Source organism: Ochotona princeps, chromosome 3 (assembly GCF_030435755.1).
Source record: "Ochotona princeps isolate mOchPri1 chromosome 3, mOchPri1.hap1, whole genome shotgun sequence".
Classification (NCBI taxonomy): Eukaryota; Metazoa; Chordata; class Mammalia; order Lagomorpha; family Ochotonidae; genus Ochotona; species Ochotona princeps.
The window spans coordinates 115,833,631-115,850,909 of NC_080834.1; the positions used below are offsets into that span (position 1 = coordinate 115,833,631).

A 17,279-nucleotide genomic window follows, 5' to 3' on the forward strand; every position below is an offset into this window, starting at 1 on the left:
AAATCATCTATATTTACTGAAACTACTTAAACAGTATCCTCAGAACACGCTTCACATTGGGAACCCTAAGATGACATCGCGTGACCGTCCCCCCTTCTCTCCCAACTTTTCCAGGTACAGGAAGAAAAAAGGAGATAGGCAACAGTTGTCTCATCTACTTTCCCCCATTCCTCAATATCCTCCCGTCCTAATCAGTGGTCAGCTTGGGCACGCATCCTTAACAATGCAAACATCATCAAAAATAAAATAAATGTATTTTAAAACAAAACAAAAACAAAAAATACTGCCTATGGTACTAGCATCCCATATGGGCAACAGTTTGAGTCCTGGCTGCTCCACTTTCTATCCAACTCACTGCCAACAGCCTGGAAAAAGCAGCGTAAGATGCTCCAAGTGTTTGAGCCACTGCCGCCCACATGTGAGATCTAGATGAAGCTCCTGGCTTGGCCTGGCCCAGTGCTGGTCTTTGCTGCCATGTGGGGAGCAATGTATAGACAGAAAATCTGTCTCTTCCTTTTTCTCTGTAACCTTGACTTTCAAATAAATAAATCTTTCAAAGAATAAAATGAGAGCAGAGTATAGTAAGTATAGGTCGTAATATTATATACTTCCAAAAGCAGAAGCATAAATAATTTCTGAAAACAAATGTGGGGCATAGCATAAAATGCAGTAAAACAAAGACTTTCAGAACACTGATCACCAACTACTACAAGCATTTCTAATTTTGTGCAAGCAAAAAATAATCAAAACAATATACAATTTCTAAAGTTCTAAAAGGATATCAACAAACTATCACACATTTAATGTGAAATAGTGAGAGATCACATTAATACCAGGAAGGTATACACAGATCACAAATTTCACAAGATCATGAGAAACACACTGATTCTAGTTTTTCTGACATCTGAGAAATTACTGAATGAGGAAAACTGTGTGGAAATTAAGAAAATAATATCCAGGCACAGGTGGTTGTTTCAGCAGTTAAGCTTCCATGAGACACCCAAATTTCATACTGGAATATCTGGCTTCAAATCACCACTTCATTACTGATTTGTTTCCTGGAAACATCCTAGGAGGCAGTGGTGATAGTCGCTGCAATCCATAGCAGACAGCCTAGAACTGGACAGAGTTCTAGGTTCTGGCTTTAGCCTGGCCCATCCCTGGCTCCTCTGGAGCATTTCAGGAGCCCATCAGTGGCTGGGAGACTTCTGTGTCTCTGCCTTTCAAAAAACTACAGATTATAAACACACACAGACACACATACACTTAAAACAGAAAGCGACATCAACCTTATGTTTCAAAATAGTCAAGAAAGAGTTGAGCCACAGCTTGGACCACCTATATCACACATCAGAGAGCCAGGTTTAAGCGAAGGATCATTCACTATGACCCAACCCTAGCTAACGCACATGGTCTTGAAAGCAGCACAAGACAGCCTCTGATACCCATATGGGAAACCTCTGAAACCCTGGATGGAGTTCCTGGCTCCTGACATCCATCCTGCTGGTGTTTGTGGACACATGGAAATTCAACCAGTTCACATAATGTCTTTCCACCCTGTCATTGGAAAAAAAAAGCAGGGGGGGAGGGGCAGCACAATGGTTCAACAGGCTAATCCTTCCCCTTCAAGCACTGGGATCCTATATAGGCATCAATTCGTGTCCTGGCTACTCCACTTCCATACAGCTCTTTGTTTGTGGCCTGGGAAAGCAGTGAAACAACAGGGGAAGGCTCAAAGCCTTGGTACCCTGATTCCACATGGGAGATGCAGAAGCTCCTGGCTCCTGGCTTTTGGATGGCGCAGCTCTAGCTGTTGCTGTCATTTGGGAAGTAATCCAGCAGATGGAAGATCTTTCTCCTAACTCTGTATATTTGTCTTTCCAATAAAAATAAATAAATTTTGAAGAAAAAAATAACTAAACCAAAATTACAAAGCACGGTTACAGAGTGAAGGAGGGACAGAGAGATATTCCAGCTGCTGGTTCACTCCCCAGATGGCTCAACAGTTGGGCTGGGCCAGACCAGGAGCTTCTTCAAGTGCTCTGCTGAGGGTGTAGTCACCTAAGTACTTGGGCCATCTTCTGCCACTTTCCCAGGGACACTAGCAGGGAGTTAAACCAGAGGAATGGCCAGGCCTTGAACAAGCACCCATACTGAATGCAAGCACACCAGGAGGCAGTTCAACCTATTAGTCCACAACAGAAGTCCCATAAGTAAATGTTTAAAATAAAATAACCAAGAAAAAAGTTATTTTTCAAAAAGTATAGATCTGAAAAGGTATAAAACATCCTGTTACCATGAATCAGGAGCTCAGAATCCTTGTTTAGTTCATAAAGTCTAAAGGCTTCTTCTAATTCCAATTGAGATGAAACTGTACATGGGTCTCCTAAAAAAAAAAACAAAAACAAAAAATAAAGTTCACTTTTAAAACCTTTGGTATGATAGAAGTAAACAGATTCTACAGCATAATTTGGGAAATATTGGAAAAGCACAAAATTCAGGGAAGTCCCTTTTTTAAAAATATATGCAATAAAATTTCTATTTCTATTTGTATGACATACTATATGAGGTCAACAGACATCAAATTTTATAAACATACAAATAATCTTTTTCTTAATATTGTGTATATTCAACATCTAGTAAATAGAATCTATCTTGATCACACTGTGAATATCATGATGGCATAGTGGGTTATTGAAGTATCCAATACCTCCATCTGCAGTGCCAGCATCCCACATAGGCACCAGTCTAAATCCTGGCATCTCTACTTCTGATCCAGCTCCCTGCTAATGGCTTGCTGAGGTCATTAACAGTTGAGGCTATCCTGAACCTCTGGACCCCAGTACCCCCACACAGGAGACCAGAAAAACTTGTGGTTCCCAGCTTTGGATGCACTCACCTCCACTTCTTGCACTCATTTTTTTGCGTAGTGAACCAATGGATAGAAGATTTTTCTCTCTAACTCTTCTTTGTCTCTATAACACTTCCTTTCTAATAAAACATTTTTTAATAGCATCTCAGGAAGTATGTATGTTATTCTTCCAGTTTCAAAAATAAATCCAGTTGGGCTCGGCAGCGTGGCCTAGTGGCTAAGGTCCTTGCCTTGATCCCATATGGCTGCTGGTTCTAATCCCGGCAGCTCCACTTCCTCTCTGTCTCTCCTCCTCTCAGTATATCTGACTTTGTAATAAAAATAAAATAAATCTTAAAAAAAATAAAATAAAATAAAATAAATCCAGTTGACTAAATTTCAAAGAATTGAAAGTTCAAAGAATTCTAGTTATAGAAGAAATCTGAAACACGATTAACATCTCATTTCTCCAACTTTCTTGGTGGAAAATTGGAGTTTGCTGGCAAATACACGTATGTCAATTGATTTTTTTTCACATGCACATTTAAGGATCTTTTCCTTATGTTCGACTGAAGAGAGCTTGATTATCATGTGTCTTGGTGAAGATTGCTTTTGATCAAGCCTGTTGGGAGTTCTGTGCCCCTACTGGAACTTGTTTCCCAATTCTTTCTCCAGATTAGGGAAATTTTCCTTTATTATTTCATTAAAGACATTTGCAAACTCAGCTTCTCTTTCTGCACCTTCCGGGACTCCCATAACTCTTATATTTGGCCTCTTAATTCAATTCTTGAATACTTTTTCTGGCCTGATCCAGCTCTGCTTCCAGCTTTTTGTTTGCTTCCCCCTATGACAGGAAATACCTTCCAATTCTGAGATTCTTTCTTCTGCTTGCTTCATTCTATTTTGGAGACTCTCCACTGTACTCTTAATTTGCTCTACTGTGTTCTTAACTTCTGATATATCAGCCTTGATTTGCTTTATTGCTTCCTTAAATTCTTTGAACTCTTGCATGAGCTTCTCATTTTTTATCAGAATCTTTAAAATGAGTCTTATGGATTCTGTGTGCCACATTTTCTCGATGTCTTCCTCAGTTAACTCTGAGGTTGGCATAGGGTTTTGCTCCTTTGCAGGGGAGTCTTCGGTAATATTCACTGTGCCTTTGTCTCTTCTTTTGCTCTTGTTCATTGTACTTCCTGTTAGCAGAGTCTTGAATTCCTTGGGACAGGTTTCTAAGCTTTGTCACCCACAGGTCTACAATGCGATTTTACTTATTGCGGTTGGTACACAACTTCCTGCTTGCAGCCACTTGTGCCACAACCTCCAGCGAGTTCCAGGTCTGGGTTCTTATGTCAGATTTCCACCGTGGTCTCCACAGCCCCAGCTCTTGGCTCACCACTCTCCACCCCTTGTGATACCGTGCTGAGGCTGCACTGTTGTCACTGCAACCTTTCTCCTACTTCCGGTTGGAGCAGGTCCCAGGATTAGAGAGACACCAGGTGTCCTATATAATTAGGTTGTTGGTGGTGCTGATCTTGTTGGAACCTGTTGGAGGTTAGGTCTGGGTGCCACACGGACCTATTTTGACCAATACGATGCCAGAGTCAGTATTAATTTCCTGTGCGACCTGTGCGACCTGTGCTATCATGGACCTCAGCAAGTTCTAGTGAGAGCAGCACATGCGCAGTTCACTATTGTCCCCTGCAGTCCCAAAGCTATTGCCACAGTGCCCAAAATGGCGCCTGATATACAACCACTACAGTTCTTGATCTGCTGCCCGTCAGATCCGAGGGCTACCCAGACCTGTCCTGGGTGGAACACGTAGAATGCCACGTCGTTGCAGTTCACTGAGACAGAAATGAGCTCACTCCCAGCTCAGCGCATGCTCCGTCCCTTCCCTTGCCCTTTTCTCCTTTTGCTAAATGGCGCCCAATTCAGCTCTAAGGAGCTGACTTGGCTGTGAAATCCACTCTGTCCTCGCACTGCCCATCTGAAATCTGCTGCTCTGTCTCTGCTCCTGGTCAAATCAAACGGACCAGCAGAACGGACAGTTCTTAGTCTGGGTTCACCACCCGAGCTCCCAATGAGAGTCCCTTCCCACCTGGTTGCTGGTGGAGTTTTGGATGCTGTTGGAGTTTAGATCGCAGTGCTGGAGTATCAGTCTCTACAACACCACACCGTTGTGTCTGCTGCTTTCCTGTGTCTGTCAGTCTCCAGGTACCCCTCTGCTGTTGTTCTGTCCCTTCCTATTTCCTGAAATATGTCCTCTCTGCTTCATCTGATTAAATGTTTTTCTGTCCGCATAAACGTGTCCTTACCCTATTCCGCCATCTTGATTCTCCCGAGTCCAGCATCTTATTATTGTCCAGATAAGTTCAACGGCTTCTTGGGGAGACCATCTCTGGTCTGAAGGTAGAGCTGGTAGAGTGTCATCCCGATCAATTAAAAGCCCCAACATAACCTCAGCAACAATTTATAACGTTATGGAATTAGTGGACAGAGTATTGGGTAACCAAACATGCACTTATCAGTCAATCTCAAGATGCTTAGGAATCGCTTCTCGGCCTTTTGGCTAAGATCAAGTGTAAGATGCTTAGGAAATATCTGTTTTCAAAAATGAAAGCATTACATCCATTTGTCGCCAGTATTTCTCATTAAATGTGGTATCCTGACAATTAACTGTCCTCGGTAGTTTGTGAGGCATGAATTTTACAAACTACTGTGGCAATGGTAATGGCGCAGCTGGAGGGTTGCTGGACCCTGTCCAGACTGCACAATGAGAAGCACCAATGACGTGGTGGAACCTGTGGCCCCCTTCAGGGCCATGACTTTTATGGCCTGCAGTTGTCAGCTCATGCATTTTCCTGTGCTTGTAGACTGGCACGGCGACCATTGGGTGCCAGGATTTCTTCTGGCAGCTTTATGGATTGGTTCCACAAGGAGAACCTCAAAGAATGTGTACATGGATTCTTCACCAACCCAGTAGGATCTCAGGATTCTCAGAGCTCCACAGTGGTGCCACCTGGTCCCTTGGCAAGACTGAAGGTGTAACGCAAACATTAGTTGGTTCGTACTATGATGGATAGGCTTGCTGTTGGTCACATCCTTAGGAACTGGGTGATTGCAGCCAACGTAGTCGGTGCACATGAATCCTATGCAGGGTACAACGTTGCTTGGTTTTATATCCCTGTCTATGTGTTTTGTCAAGCCGGGTGGGCAGGGTGCCCTGTGCAAGGAAGACTGCTGGTGGTACTGCCAGCAGCCCACCTTTGTGAGAAAGTGCATCCCACCCAATTGCTTCTTTCTCCATAGCTCCTATACGTACTTACACGCACCCATCTGGGCTACATGACAGGTGTCAGCAGACAGAAGGCGTGATAAGGTATTTCTAAACTTTTTTTTCTCCGAAATCTCTACAAGATCCAACAGCCAACAAACTGTGATTTCTACACTTCAAGTGACTTCTGCAGTGAAGGCAATGTTGGACTGGCTCAGCTCTGGACATTGCAGGATTTGGGGAGGGACTAGCGAATGTAAGACCTTTCCCTCTGTCTTTCCCTCTCTCTGCAATAATCTGCCTTTCTAGTAAAAAGCCATAAATCATTAAAAAATCAGGTTGCTCATTTTTCAATATATCTACATTTTCCACCTATGAAGAGGAAATTAGAGCATTATACCTGAAAAAGTCTAGCAAATACCAAGATTAAAAAGAATGACAAGGACCCAGTGCCATGGCCTAGCGGCTAAAGTCCTCGCCTTAAACGCGCCAGGATCCCATATGGGCACTAGTTCTAATACTGGAAACTCCACTTCCCATCCAGTTTCTTGCTTGTGGCCTGAGAAAGCAGTTGAGGACAGCCCAAAGCAATGGAACCCTGTACCCATGTGGGAGACCTGGAGGAAGTTCCTGGCTTCTGGCTTCAAATTGGCTCAGTACCAGCCGTTGTGGTCACTTGGGAGGGGTGAAACATCGGACGGAAGATCTTCCTCTCTGTATATCTGACTTTGCGATAAAAATAAAATAAATCTAAAAAAAAACTGACCGAGATATGGTAAATGACACTCAGAACACAGCAACGCTGTATTTCATTATTCAGCATATGGCTGAATCAGTGTTGCAATTTGAAAGAATCAACATGGACTACAAAGCAAAGCTGGCAACCTTAGACATTACTACCACACTCTTCTCCCCAATATCCTTCCCAAAGTTCTCACTCTGGCCGTTAGGCGCTTCCGACTGCCACTCTGAGCCTGGAGACTGGGTTCAGAACACTGTACACCACTTGGGAGTCACTGTTCTCCATACCTAAAAGAGTAACCAAAGGCGGGGAACATTGCTTAAAATGCAGATTTGCAACAACCTCCAAAGATGCATTTGGTCATCCTCTCACTACTAGGCCCAATCAAAACAGTAGTGGATGTATGGCTTCTTGTTTCATTTTCCTGGGAGGTAGTTACAGGAGTAAATTAAATTCCACAAAGTTGCCTGTCTTCAATATCCACTTCAGCAAAAATGCAATAATAGGAGTGAATCCTCCCCTTCAACAACAACAGAATGCTGGACAAAATAAATGAATACCGAAAAGCAAGGAGTGAAGGATCAACTGTATCCAGGTCATTTAATTAAGGAAAAGGGCTCAAAAATATTTGTAATACAATATATTCAAAACTCATTTAGACAGAGGCTGGCCCCCTGCAGCAAGGTTCAAGCTTTGCAGCTTCACTTGCAACGCAGCTCCCTGTTAATGGCCCTGGAAGCAGCTCTACGCTCTGGCTTTGGTTTGGCCCTGCCCCAGCCACTGTAGCCCTTTGGGGGTAAACCAGCAGACAGAAGACTAGGCTATTCTCTACTCTAACTGTAACTCTGCCTTCAAATAAATAAACAAATCTTACCAAAAATTAATAAGGCAAAATCCAATAAAAATTACCAGTCACGTTAAAAAAAAATACAACCCATCATGAGAAAAAAATAATAATTTTAACTGACGCCAAACTGACAAAGCTAAAAATGCTTTGTGTAATTCTTTCAGTAACTTTAATGATTAGAACTATATCCAATAAAGTAAAAAAGATAGGTGTATTGAGTATGCTAAGTAATAAAAAGATTCTAGAAGACCTAATTTAACTATTAGAAGTAAAATCAGCAGTTTCTGAAGCATAAAATACACTAGATGGAATGAAAGGTAGATTGGGTAGACATTGTGAAATGAGAGTAAATCTGAGGTCATATGAACAAAACTATCCAAAATCAAAATGCCACGAAAAACACTGTAGGAGAAAAAAACAGAAGTGAACTTCAGGACCCCTCCAGGAAGCCTAACATTTGTACTTCAGATGTCCTAACCAACGGGGGCTACGGCCAACAAACACCACACACAAAACCAAAGAGATGCTGGCCAGAAACTTTCCAAATTTGATGAAAACTATAAACCCACAGCTGCAAGACACTCAACACATCTAAAGCACAAGAAACATAAAGAACAGTGCTGTGGTATGGCAAGTGAAGCTACCACTTAAGATGTTGGCATCTGGTATGGGAGTGCTGGTCTGAGTTTAACTGGTTTTTCATTGGAGAACACAGGAAGTCTTCTTACAAAAAGCCATGTGTCAAAGGCTGTGCCCGGGGCACAGCCCCCATGTACTTCCTTTGCAAACTTTTTTTTTTTTTACTGCTGTATGAAAGATAAGCATAGGGCCCGGCAGCGTGGCCTAGCGGCTAAAGTCCTCGCCTTGAAAGCCCCGGGATCCCATATGGGTGCCAGTTCTAATCCCGGCAGCTCCACTTCCCATCTAGCTCCCTGCTTGTGGCCTGGGAAAGCAGTCAAGGACGGCCCAATGCATTAGGACACTGCACCCGCGTGGGAGACCCGGAAGAGGTTCCAGGTTCCCGGCATCGGATCGGCGCGCACAGGCCTGTTGCGGCTCACTTGGGGAGTGAAACATCGGATGGAAGATCTTCCTCTCTGTCTCTCCTCCTCTGTGTATATCTGGCTGTAATAAAATGAATAAATCTTTAAAAAAAAAAAAAAAGAAAGAAAGATAAGCATACACCCCAATCATACAGCCAGTCTACTTGTGGGTATTTACTAAGAAGAAAAGAATTACGTACCCATACAGAATTCCACATGACTGTTCACACACTTGTACTTGTAATACTCAAATCCAGGTAAAAACTCAAACAACCACCAAGAGATGAGTAGATCAACTATTGTATAAATACAGTACCACTCAACAAAAAAGAAATATTTTTATAAAGATCTATTTTTTTTTATTAATTTCATTGCATTATGTGACACATTTTTTTTTATGCACTGGAATTCCTCCCAAGATTTATTTATTTTTATTGGAAAGTCACATATACAGAGAGGAGAAAGAGAGAGAAAGATCTTCTGTCCTCTGATTCTCTCCCCAAGTGGCAACAGAGGCTGGAGATGAGCTGATATGAAGCCAGGAGCCAGGAGCCTCCTCTGTGTCTCTCACGTGGGTACAGGGTCCCAAGCCTTTGGGCCATCCTCTACTGCTTTTCTCAGGCCACCAGCAGGAAACTGGATGGGAAGCAGGGCTGTGGGGATTAGAACCAGCACCCATATGAGATCCCAGCGCCCATACGGGATCCCAGTGCATACAAGGCAAGGTCTTTAGCCAATGGGCTACCGTGCCAGGCCCAAGAAATATATATTTTCTTAATTTATCCATTTGTTTGTAATGGAAAAGCAGATTTACAGAGAGAAGGAGAGCCAGAAAGAAAGATATTCCATCCGCTGGATCACTCCCCAAAAAGCTGTAATAGCCAATCTTCAGTTGGGAGCCAGGAGCTTCTTCCAGGTTTCTCATGTGGGTACAGTGTCCCAAGACTTTGGGCCATCTCATGCTGCTTTCCCAGGCCAGAATCAGGGAGCTGGATGGGAAGTGGTGCAGCCAGGACATGGACTGGCACCCATATGGGATCCCGGTATTCAAAGGTGGAGGATTAAGTCAGCTGAGTCACTCTGGCCCCAGAAACAGATTTTGACACATACTGACATAACCTAAAACACTCATCAGTAATTTTGCTGAGCAGGCTGTTGCAGTTATACAAGTAAAACCACTATTTACAACATCAACATTCCATGTCAGAATGTCAGTTCTAGTCCTGGCTGCCGCATCTTCCGTCCAGCTTCCCTCTAATACACCTGGTTCCAGCTGCAGAGCACCGCCCAAGTGCCTGGGCACCCGCCATCCCTGTGGGGGACCAGGATGAAGTTACTGATTTGGGACCCCTGCTCAGCGCTTTCTATCATGAGGAGTGATCCTGTGAATGGAAGATCTTGTCTCTCTGTTGCTCTGTCTTTCAAATAAATGAATCAATCTTCTTAAAAATATAATTATGCTGAGTAAAGGAAATACACCCCCTCCCCATAAAGAACACCTGCTACCCCCAAAACTGTGGAAAATGTCAACCAATCTACGGTAACAACAGACTAATAGTTGCCTGGGAAAAGAGGATCGGAAGGGAAGAATTGCAAAGCACCAAGAAATACTTGGGAGAAATGGCTGTACGTTGTCTTTGTTGTTTGTGGGGACTCATTAAATTGAAAGACTTTAATATATAGTTTGCTATATGACAATTAAACCTAAATTAAGCTTTTTCTAAAAATAGTGAATAAAGAAAAATCTGAAATAATTTGGTTTTTTTTTAAAAGATTTATTTATTTTATTACAAAGTCAGATATACAGAGAGGAGGAGAGACAGAGAGGAAGATCTTCCGTCCGATGATTCAATGTCCAAGTGAGTGCAACGGCTGGTGCTGTGCCGATCCGGAGCCAGAAGCCAGGAACTTCCATCAGATCTCCCATGTGGGTGCAGGATCCCAAAGCATTGGGCTGTCCTCGACTGCTTTCCCAGGCCACAAGCAGGGAGCTGGATGGGAAGTGGAGCTGCTGGGATTAGAACCGGCGTCCATATGGATCCCAGCACGTTCAAGGCAAGGACTTTTAGCTGCTAGGCCATGGTGCCAGGCCATTCTGTAATAATTTGTTATCAGCAGACCTCCACTACAAGCAAGTTTGCCAAGCAGGAAGAAAATTATACCTGTTAGAAAACTGGATTGGCTTAGAGGTACTTCCATTATTATCATTTTATTGTTATAGATTATAATTTTCACTCTGGGGTCATAACACTGCTATCTAAACCAGTGAAGCATGTTTTGAGAACTTATGTAAAAAGTTGGTAGCTTTTTTTTATTTTTTTAAGATTTATTTATTTTTATTACAAAGTCAGATATACAGAGAGGAGGAGAGACAGAGAGGAAGATCTTCTGTCCGATGATTCACTCCCCAAGTGAGCCTCAGTAGCCGGTGCTGCACCAATCCGAAGCTGGGAACCAGGAACCTCTTCTGGGTCTCCCACACGGGTGCAGGGTCCCAATGCATTGGGCCATCCTCGACTGCTTTCCCAGGCCACAAGCAGGGAGCTGGATGGGAAGTGGAGCTGCCGGGATTAGAACTGGTGCCCATATGGGATCCTGGCGCATTCAAGGTGAGACTTTAGCCACTAGGCCATGTCACTGGGCCCAAAAAGTTGGTAGCTTTAAAGAAGTTAAAATGTAAGGTAATAGTATAGTGAAATGCACATTTTACTCTGGCTTAAAACCTTCGTGATGCTAATGTGGTTTAATGCATATATTTCCTTGACATTTTGTAATACATGCTTAAGATGGTGAGAACATTTAAAATCCATACTTAGCTATTTTGAAATCCCATCCTGGTTCTCATTTGGGTGTTCTGTGGCCTGACCTTGCCCTACCCACCTCCAGACCTGGCACACACACGTGCCAACAGGTGCTTTCGTTCAGCCTGAACAGGCTGGCCCCCAGCACTGGATCTCATACTCAGCAGCAGGAGCTGTGGCCTAGCAGAGGAGTTCGCCAAGTTCCACTACAGGCCTGCTCCCGTCAGTGGATCTCACATGTGCTGGCGAGTGCTGCTGCTTGACTACACAGGTGGCCCACAGTCCTGGCACTCACCAGCAGGTACTGTAGCCTAGCCCCACTAGCCTGCACTCCCATTCCAGCTTGCACTGATAGGTGCTCTATGCTAGCCTAGCCAGGCCTACCCCACGATGCAGCTATCATGTGACGCACATGGCAGAGCCAGAGGAACCTCCAGACTCTCAGTTTCAGACCAGCCCCACTCTGGCCATTAAGGCCCGTTGGGGAGTGAGCCAACTGATGGAAGACCTCCATCTGTCTCTCCACCTTTCCCCTTCTAACTCTTTCAAGTAAAACAAATTGTAAAAAAAGTTTTTTTAATCCATTTGACTTTACCTATAGCTTGGACCTAGGATAATATCTCTCTAGAGCTCTTTATACCCCAATCAGGAAAAACAGAAGAGGCATCAAATATTGTACTAAATATTGTCATTTCTTAAGATGAAATTCCGCAGTTGGCATTTGGAGCAGCAGTTAAGACACTGCTTAGGGATTAGGGCTTTTGTGCAGCGTAAGAAACCATTGATTCCCAGCTCACATCCCAGATCAGAGCACCTGAGACCGCTACCACTTCCGGTCCAGTCTCCTGCTAATGTGCTTCAGAAGATGATGATCCAGGCATTGTGATTCCTACCACCCATGGGAGACTCAATAGAGCTGCCGGTTCCTGATTTTGGCTTGGCCTAGACCAGCTACTGTGGGAATTTGGGGAGTACACCCAAAAATGGAAGACATTTCTTTCCCTCTTTTTGTCACTCCATCTTTCAAATAAATAAATCTTGTTTTTTAAAAAAAGTCATTGGAATACCTATATCCCACATTGAAATGATCTGGATCAAGTCTCAAGTCTGCTCCTACTGTTCTCTCCAGCTTCTTGATAATGCAAACCTTGGGCAGCAGCAGGTGCGGCTTAAGTGTTTGGGTATTTGCCACTCAAGTGAGTTCCAGATTCCTGGCTTTGGTCTGACCCAGCCGCAGCTACTGCAGGTACTTGCAGAGGGAACAGAGGGGATAAAAACTAGCACTTCCCCTACACCTCAATCCTTCCCACCCTGATCCACCATGTAATCATTATAAAAAATAAAATTTGGGCCCCGCACCGTGGCCTAGCAGCTAAAGTCCTCGCCTTGAACTCCCTGGGATCCCAAGTGGGCACCGGTTCTAATCCTGGCAGCTCCACTTCCCATCCAGCTCCCTGCCTGTGGCCTGGGAAAGCAGTCGAGGACGGCCCAATGCACTGGGACACTGCACCCGCGTGGGAGACCCGGAAGAGGTTCCAGGTTCCAGGCTTCGGATCGGCGCGAACAGGCCACTGTGGCTCACTTGGGGAGTGAATCATCGGACAGAAGATCTTCGTCTCTGTCTCTCCTCCTCTCTGTATATCTGACTTTGTAACAAAAATAAATAAATCTTTTAAAAAATTTTTATATTAAAAAAAAGCTAGCACTTTGCTCACTCATGCGTACTCTTTCTCTTTTGAATAAGATAAATTCTAAAATGAAATTCTATCTGTGTAACAATAGAAAACCATTACACAGAAGTAGCAGTTTGAGGATATCTTTTAATTGCACGTCAATGGCATTCCATCATGTAAAATAAAGTCCTAATAACATAGCTTGCAAAGACTTTCAGAATCTACTCCTATGCTCCTCAAACTTTAGTATTTATACAACTCAACCTGTTGATCATTAGAATTTAGGCTCTGATTCAGTAGTCTGTGTGAGATCTGAGAATCCTTTCGCTAATAAATTCCTCAGATTAACTGTCAAATATTAAGGCTAGGTTCAAACCTCTCCACAACTCTCCACACTTGAGACTGGGTGAGCTTCTGCTCTTGCCCAGCCACCATGTTCCTCTTTTTTCTGTCTTTCCACGCCTTGCTCTTCAGCCTACAGAGTTTCCTCCTCACCTGTTCCTACTCTATTAAAGGGCTGGTTCAAACACTGCAGAAATTCCAGGCACATACACGTGCTGCTTTTTGCATGTTCTGAGGCCCTTAATCTGTTATAACCATATCCCTCCCTGTCAGACACTGAGTCTCAATAAAAGATTTCAGGTCACAAGCCACTAAGCTATCAAACTTCACCATCTATTTGAAATAATGGTTACTAGAATCACTTTAATTCTGTAACATTTTAAGGTAATAGCCAACAAAAAGATAATCTCTTATAAAATAATACTTCAACTCAAAATTAAAGTAAAATGTCACACTATTTTATGAGATATTGACTTTACTGCTGAAAAAATTAATGTCACATCATTATGGACTATAAAGGCCAAAATAAAGACTATACTACAACACTCCTTTAGTAAATATTTAAAGAAAATGTAAGAATGGCAGTAAACTTGTAAAATACTTTTCCCTTTTAAATTTATGACTTTATTATACTTTCAAAACACGTGAGAGAGCAATACCCTAAATCAAAAGTTTCTTGACTCACCTTCCTCATCTATCCATTTCATGGTGAAAAGCTGTTCATTGTCGAAAGAACACATGTCTCGAACCTCACTGCAAAGCCCTTCAAAGGAGATGGAAGGTTCAAAATGTGTTATCATGATATCTCTGAAAAACAAACCAAGTTAGAAATTGGTTAACACCAATAATGCTTTACATATTACTGAACACCTGACAATTTGATAGGTTTCAGTTATTTTGTGTTTAACATCATACATTATTTCCTCCAGTAAACTATATCTGAACAACAACAAAAAATATACACAATCTCTCCTACTTAGGAAGTCCACCCTAAGTGTTTTAATAGATACGAGGTTTGCTTTAACGTCATTTGTCAAGCTCTGACGCTGGGAGTATGCCTGGTAGGGAAACTGTGGGCACTTTGCTGCTGGGCCGCAGCTCCCACTGGTGAACACGACAGGGATGGAGGTGGGCCAGGCTGGACAAAGTGGCAGCATCGGTTGGCATATGTGTAAGCTGCAGCACCCATGGGGGTGTATAAGAGCCAATGGATGCAGGACAGGACAGGACAGGCTATAGCAAATGCAGGCATGTGCAAAAACTCGTGCTGGGGCAGGCCTGGTAGAGGTTATAGGGATTACCCTAACTAGGCCACAGTACCCATCTCTGTGTGTGAGGACCACGGCTGTAGTATTAGGGTAGGCTGGGCCACAGCCTCTACTGGTTCATGTGAGAGACTGGACTGGGGCAGAACTGCCCAGGCAGCTGCATCCACCAATGTGTGCATTGGTTGCTACAGGTGACAGTGAACCAGACCCTGTATTCAACAGTCATGTCTGAGGTCACCCCAGGTGAGGTTTCTTCAGGGACTCCCCAATTAGACCACTGGACTCAAACCTCAGCCACAGAAAAATCACAAGATATGTGGTCTGACCATGGAGTACACATATTTGGCCAGGGCCTCAACAGCTACTGATGCCCATGCAGTGGACAACATGCCCAGAAGCACATGGAAAACATGACAGCCAGGTCATCCAGGCCAGCAGAGGCCATCGAGTACCTCATCAGAGGATGGAAAGCAGGTTGGACCACTCTCCTGGCTAAACTTTGCAGCCAGTGTCTGGGTGTGTGCATGCAGTAAGGTGGACTTGGTCAACCAACAGACCTCGGAAAGATTTTCTCAACAAAGTAACAACATCTCAGAGCTTTCAAAACCACTCAAGTAACACCCTCAGAACATTCTTCCCCCATCAGCATCTCTAAGGCATCATCAAACAACCGTCCCCAGACCTTTAATGCTGATGTAGTTAGACAGGAAGAAGTGGCCCTCTCCCCTTCCCTACCAGGGGACACAGGAGAAAAAAAAGAACTGAAACACTTAACCTAGTCATATTCCTCCATACCCAGGCCATTCCCACCCCAAACAGAGCCCCACATGAGCACGCATCCTTCTCAACAATAATAAAACTAAAATTTAAAAACTCTTAAATGTTATTTGTCAGAAGCATACTCCTTTTAAAAATTTATTTATTTATTCTTATAATCAGTTACAGACCCAGCTATCCCACTCCTAGGAATATACCCAAAATAAATTAAAACTACATATGAGAAGGGGATCTGTAATCCTATATTTACAGCAGCACAATCTACAGTAGCAAAGACATGGAAACAACCCAGATGCCCACCCAAAGAGGAGTGACTAAAGAAATTGTGGTACATCTACTCCATGGAATATTATTCAGCTATTAAAAATAATCAAATTATACAATTTGCAACTATTTGGTCCCAACAAGAGAACATTATGCTCAATGAAACAAGTAAATCACAAAGAGAAATACCATATGTTCTAATATAAGAAATCCATCATGCAAATTGGAATACATAGTGGTGGAGTAATGGAGACTACCATGTCCAGATGTGAAGACACATGTAATAGGCATCTCTGCTTCCAAACCAAAGATGGACTCCCAATGAAAGTGTTGAATATAGCTAGACAGGGGGATGATGAACTGTCTGACATTGTCTGTACCAGCAATGCCAGGGCACACTTTAATAGCAGACTAATGGAATTGTAACTCCTTATGAAGAGTTGTGACATTATGGGAAAAATCAATTGGGGGGTGGAAATTGGGGGAGGGGAATCCCAGACTATATGGAACTGTATGATAAATTTCAAAAATGAAAATGAAAAACAAGTCAATTAAAGACAGAGAGGAAAATCAGATAAGGAGAGTCTTTCCAAACTGCTAGTTCACTCCGCAGATGTGACATGAACTATTGTTCCTATGGGATGCCAACATTGCAGGGTGTGGCTTTACTCGATACACCACAATGCCAGTCCCAGAAACTCACTCTCAATTGTGAGATTTAACCTAACGGATGAACAGTTCTACAACTGATAAGCTCCTGCTTTACATCCTATTCAAATATTTTGGTGACATCCCTCCAAAAAGTCTACCTTTCATCCAAGAGATGGCCCTTCTGCCATGCTGTCACCACTGATGTTGAGCTACACGGATTAACTACCCAAGTCTGCCTATCATTCTTTCTATGGCATAATATTTACATCTCAAACCTCCATTTTCACTTCTTCCCAAAAATGATTTTGAAGTTTCTCATATTTTAACAGAGGTACAAAAAAAAAAGGAACTGACATAGATGTATATGTCCTTTAGATTAGTGTTAAACACTAACATTTAATTAAATTCATCTAGAAGCTATTCAGTATAAGACTTACAATTGTAAAAAATTTAAAGATTTATTTTTATTGGAAAGGCAGATTTACAAAGAGAAGGAGAAACAAAGAGAATGATCTTTCTGCTTTGAAAGGCTTTTAACTGTCCTGAACTGCTTTCCAGGCCATAGGCAGGGGACCAATATGGGAAGTGGAGCAGCTGGGACGTGAACCAGAACCCATTTGTTATCTGCACACTTTTTTTTTAAAAGATTTATTTATTTTATTACAAAGTCAGATATACAGAGAGGAGGAGAGACAGAGAGGAAGATCTTCTGTCCGATGATTCACTCCCCAAGTGAGCCGCAATGG

The 17,279-nt window shown here is 42.9% G+C and overlaps 1 protein-coding gene and 1 pseudogene across 1 annotated transcript in view; both read right to left on the minus strand.

Annotated features, from left to right (window-relative positions):
• The window catches only part of PRKCI (protein kinase C iota), an 85,707-nt gene that overhangs the window by 46,026 nt on the left and 22,402 nt on the right, over positions 1-17,279 (minus strand). The window contains exons 2-3 of the mRNA XM_058661128.1: positions 14,259-14,380; positions 2,297-2,386 (exon numbers count right to left, since the gene is read on the minus strand). Of these exons, the coding sequence (XP_058517111.1) occupies positions 2,297-2,386; positions 14,259-14,380 (212 nt within the window). The remainder of the gene's footprint in view (positions 1-2,296; positions 2,387-14,258; positions 14,381-17,279) is intronic.
• LOC105942148 (large ribosomal subunit protein eL15-like) lies at positions 5,565-6,187 on the minus strand (annotated as a pseudogene).